Source organism: Penaeus chinensis, chromosome 11, assembly GCF_019202785.1.
Source record: "Penaeus chinensis breed Huanghai No. 1 chromosome 11, ASM1920278v2, whole genome shotgun sequence".
NCBI lineage: Eukaryota > Metazoa > Arthropoda > Malacostraca > Decapoda > Penaeidae > Penaeus > Penaeus chinensis.
The window spans coordinates 1792017-1797016 of record NC_061829.1 but is presented as its reverse complement, the minus strand read 5'-3'; the positions used below and the strand labels follow the sequence as shown (position 1 = coordinate 1797016).

General features: G+C 35.6%; 1 protein-coding gene across 2 annotated transcripts in view; it reads left to right on the top strand.

Moving 5' to 3' along the window:
* Nucleotides 1-5000, top strand: part of LOC125030342 (protein daughter of sevenless-like) — an 18953-nt gene that overhangs the window by 947 nt on the left and 13006 nt on the right. For both annotated transcript variants that reach the window (XM_047620329.1, XM_047620328.1), the window contains exon 2: nt 2439-2564. In XM_047620329.1, the coding sequence (XP_047476285.1) occupies nt 2439-2564 (126 nt within the window). The remainder of the gene's footprint in view (nt 1-2438; nt 2565-5000) is intronic.

Sequence of the window (5000 nt, the reverse complement as noted above, 5' to 3'; positions counted from 1 at the left end):
TTCCGAAAATAACATAGTGGGAGGGTTGTTTTTTTTGCCGCACGCTGTAGGCCTACGCGGTTTGTCAGGGTCGAGTCATGTGCATCGCCTTCTTCGTAATGTAACGATGATAAGATTTTGAAGTTTATGAATGTGACCCAAAAACGGGAAATTGAAGGGCAGTGTGCGGCATTATCACAAAACACTAAAGGTGGAATTTATCGTTTTACATATTCATGGCCGTCCCTTAAACTAGAGGGTGTGTAGGGTTGTCAAAGAGAAGTCTGTTGGGGAAAAAAAATACAGATAATTGTTTGGGTAAATACCATCCAAATATATTATTTAAGAAGCAGTATTGTCTTGTATAGGAAAGGGAACGATACACTGTTACATAAATTGAACTGTGCAAGTGAAGGATTAGTGATAACCCATTACATTGTGATGGCATTTGATTTTTTGTTAATATTTTTATACATAGATAGCTAAACAAGTACTTTTTTGAAAGATTCATTTGATCTTTTTAGTGCTAATAGTATGGTTGAATATGTAATAGTCATAATGTCAGTAATTAAAGTAAATGTAGATATTAGAAAAAAAACTTTTTCCCAAAAATTTAAGTAACATTAGGTGAAGTCATGTGGTTCCTACTAATTTATTCCTTGTTGGCGAATCACTTGCAGAGCCATATGTGTGCAACAAAATCCAATAAGAAAAACTATAGTGGACATTTTATGTACTTGCAACCAATGCATTAAAATGAGTCCTTATTATGATTTGGACCAGACCCACCCTGACACAGACCAGATAACATCTGTCATATATATATTCTAATAACATACTGCATCTAGACCAGGCAATTTATGGTCAAATAGAAAACCAATCTAGTCATTCATCTTGCCAGAATATTCCTGTTGGTGCTATGTAGGCTTTTGCCATCACAAATCATGACGATCACATCACCACCTGGTACAACCTTATTCTGGATAGTTTTGAAAGTATTATTCTGTAGGTTTTTTACCATTAATTTTGGGCACATTTTGATAGAAATGATGTCTGGTATAACTTGTTATTGAAAATTTTATCAGAATAATTATTATCTTGTGTGATATAGGGAGATGACTGGTTTATTATTCTTGGATGCTTGTATGCAGGGACGATCCCTTAGTGTGTAGTTAGGTAACAAAATGTGGTTTTAGCAGTAATTGTATGGTTATGCATTATTTTCCCCATTAAATGAACTGCATTGGTTATTTTGTGTGATATTCCCAAGCCTTATGGAGAGTATCTGGCCACCATTTCAAGCCACAGACACACTTGGTAATTTTCTCTCTACCCTTTAACTAATACTTGACCTTTTCAGTCTTCATCAGGGCTTCATTAATAGGATAAATGAGGAGTGTTTCCTAGGGTTGTGTATGCAGAATAAAGTTTTCACTTTTTTTTCCCCCTCCTTTTTCTTCTTCTACAACTTCTTCATACTGGTACCAATATTATTTCAAGAAGTAATACTCATAGAGCACTGTGATTTGTAGTCTTCTCTCTTATGTATTAGCAGGGTGATGCATTAAATTTCAGTGTAATTATCTTCAGAAAATACAGTGTGAAATGTGAAATGCAGCATGGATCATTCACCTTATCAGAATAAATGTGTCATATAATATTCAGTAACATTTCAAGGTATCGAACACCATCAGTTGGAAGCTTGTTCTGTCTCTTCCCAATGCTTTTTCTGCATTTGCTTTCCTTGTTTAAGAAATGTGCTTGTGGAAATCTTATCCGACCAGTCATGTTCCTTTAAAGATGACACAGTTATACCAATAAGTTATTGGGCTTCATATACAGTAAAGCATAGATTGTAAAATGTGGTAGATAAAAAGAAAAAAAAAAAACATTTAAGGTTATGTCCTTATTATGTAACTCTTTTCACCCATTACCTGCCAGCCTTTTTTCTTATCAAACTACAAGAAGTGATCTAAAAACTTCAGGCATATAAAGAGAACTTACTTCCATACACTAGAAAGAATTTCCACTGTTCTTGATAATGCTTTGGAGGGGGGGGGGGTCTGTAGGTTAATCTACATAGTTTTTTAGAAAGTTACTTTTAGATTGGCTGCTCTTCATTGAAAAGTACAGTTTCCTGTTTGGATGTATTTCAATAATCTCTCAGCTTTTTGTTGTGCTTGATAGTTTTTTTAATTTTTCCTCACAAGTAGGTACCTAGCAGCCAAAAGTAGTACCTGTTTTCTTCTCCTCCTCCTCTTCTGATGAAGCAACAAGCACAGATGTTATACAGCATATTCAGAAAAATATTACTTTTAATTATTGCAGATATGCAGTAAATTGGTTGCAGAGCTTATTAACTTAATGTTGAAGATATTATAAAAGAAAGGAGTGTAAAGAGAACAAGAATTAGATGTTTCATTTAACATGCAAATGTTATAAAGTATTTTGAATTCCAGAAATGGCGAATGCGATGGTTCGTACTGCGTTCTGGGGAGCTCCCGGGGCAGTACTTCCTGGAGTATTACACAGATCGGACTTGCCGAAAATTGAAGGGCAAAATCGACCTAGACCAGTGTGACCAGGTAGGTAAAATTTTCGGCATATGTACAAGGAATAATTAGAACAATGCAAACAAACTTCAAGGGGGAAAAATAAATAAAAAAAACAACATATGTAATGTATCTATGTATTCATCATCAGTGGGGATATTTTCTCCAGATGATTCAGATATTACCAGTGTCTAAAAAAAAAAAATTATTGTGTGCTGGGGTGACGGGAATGTGCTGTCATTTAAAATTCGGCTGAGGACACAGATGCTAGGAATGACTTGATGTTAGTGTACAAAGCTCTTGGAGGAAGATTAGACACAGTAGGTATTTAGGAAAGGACTCTCGCATTAATTCCACCTGTAAATGAGGGTGGAATGTACTGTGTGTGAACCATGGCTGGAAGGACAGAGCTCCAGGGAGACACATTCCGTGCTCAAGATCCTGTTCCCGATTGCCATCACCACCAACATAGTGTTTGTTACAGAAAATTAAATGATACGAAAATATAAAAAATGGAAAATATGACGGTGTTGTTCTTTTTGTTATTGCACAACGTGGTAGAGTACCTAGAGACAGTATGGAGTCTGCTCAAAATAAGTGACTTATCATCTTTATACAGCATAACAAATGCTATTGAAAAACAAAAACCAAATAGAAGAAATGAAAAATGTAGAAAAAGAGGTAATTCATTGCAAGTAGGAGGCAAGGAGTGTTGATACCACCTGAGTAATCATATAGGCTGGGCTTAAAGCCACACACCCAGGATAGTCGCCACTCAAGAAAGCCTGGATTTTGCCAAGGGGCGGTTGACAGGAAGGTTTCGCCATGGGAAGCTGTTGCCAAGTGGTCGATAATGAGGATGTTGACTGTAGTATTGTTTTTTTGAAATGTCTACACAGACGTAGCTTCAGAAGTGTTAATCCACCAAGGAGTTAATTAGTAGACCTTGTGACCTCACCTGTCTCCTTGTTTTTCTCCTTTTTCTTCTTCTTCTTTCTTCTTTACATAGTCAAGTGCTTCTCTCACAGCAGTCTTGTAATTTTGAGTTTTCTTAATTTGACTTTTAGTTGGTGAACCCCATATGTTTGAGCAATAGATAACAATACTGAGAGGCAGTCTTTATAAAGCAGAAATCCTCCCTTCAGTAGGGATTTTATTTTTAACAAAGCTTAATTTACTTTAAACCTAGTATTGATCCTTGTGGAACACCGAAAGATGCAAACTGTAATGTTTAAATATTCTTATGAATTTTGACTGATTGGGTTCTGTTAGTTGAATAACTTCTTAACCAATTTATATCGATTTTGTGATTTATAAGTTTACTAATGATTATTTCATTATTGACACTATCGAAAGCCTTGGATAGATCACACGATGTAAGCCAGTGTAGTAGATTGTTGTCTATATTATCATAAATATAATTTGTGACCTGTAATGATGCTGTTTCAATAGATAAGTTACTTCTAACATGATGTTGTGTTTTGGATAGTAGGTCATTGGTCCCTAGAAATGTCATCAGTTGGTCTGCTACAATTTTATCAAGAATGTTAGACTGTATAGGGTAACTTTATCTGCCTCTGGATTTGAAAGCTGGTGTTTTATTGGCACGTTTCCAAAGTATTGGAAGGTCATTGGCGAATCTGCTTGGGTTAATGATACCAGATAAAAAGCCATTACCTTCTGCTCCCATGGCATTAGTGTCATGCAGGTGTTTTACTGTAAGGATTACTTTTTCTATTTTTACTGCTTGTGGTCTGAAAATATTGGGGGGAGGGGGGTGGGCCTGGTCGCACCTGTATTTTGCTGAGAGGTCGAAAGTCATTTGTGACTTTTCCAATTAGTAAAGAAATTCTTAAAAGCATTTGTACTAGTACTGGAATTTAAACTAATATCTTTGCTTTTTGTTAGACACCAGTGTGTTAACTATCCTCTATGTTTTGGGAGTTGTTTTTATGATTAGGTAATTTATTTCTGTAACAATAGGTTTTGGCTCCATGGTTCAGTGATCTAGCACCTCTTCTTTTGCTTATAATCACCCGGAAGGGCCATATCAGATCTCTCATTTTTGAGAGCTTCACGAGTGTTATTTCTATCTATTATGGTTCTCTTAATGACATCATTTACCCTTGGAGCAGGAGGGCATTTAATTTTTTGTAACAGAGGGAGTGATGGCATCTATATTATCATTAGTGACTTCCATGAAGACATTTACCTGCTTGTTTATATTTCTGTTTGCATAATTTGTAGAAGAGTTGATTCTTTGGTTTATTAGTAGCTGAGAATCATAGTTGCTTAATTAACAAAATCTGTTTATGACTGATGGTCACTTTGATTTCTTTATAAGTTTATTAGGTGTTATCATCATGAGATGTGATCAGCAACTTGGCATGGGATGACATTTGTATGGAGAATGACGTTAGCTCTGTTTAAAATCATCAGTCTTTAAGTTCTCTAGTCAATTTGTGTATT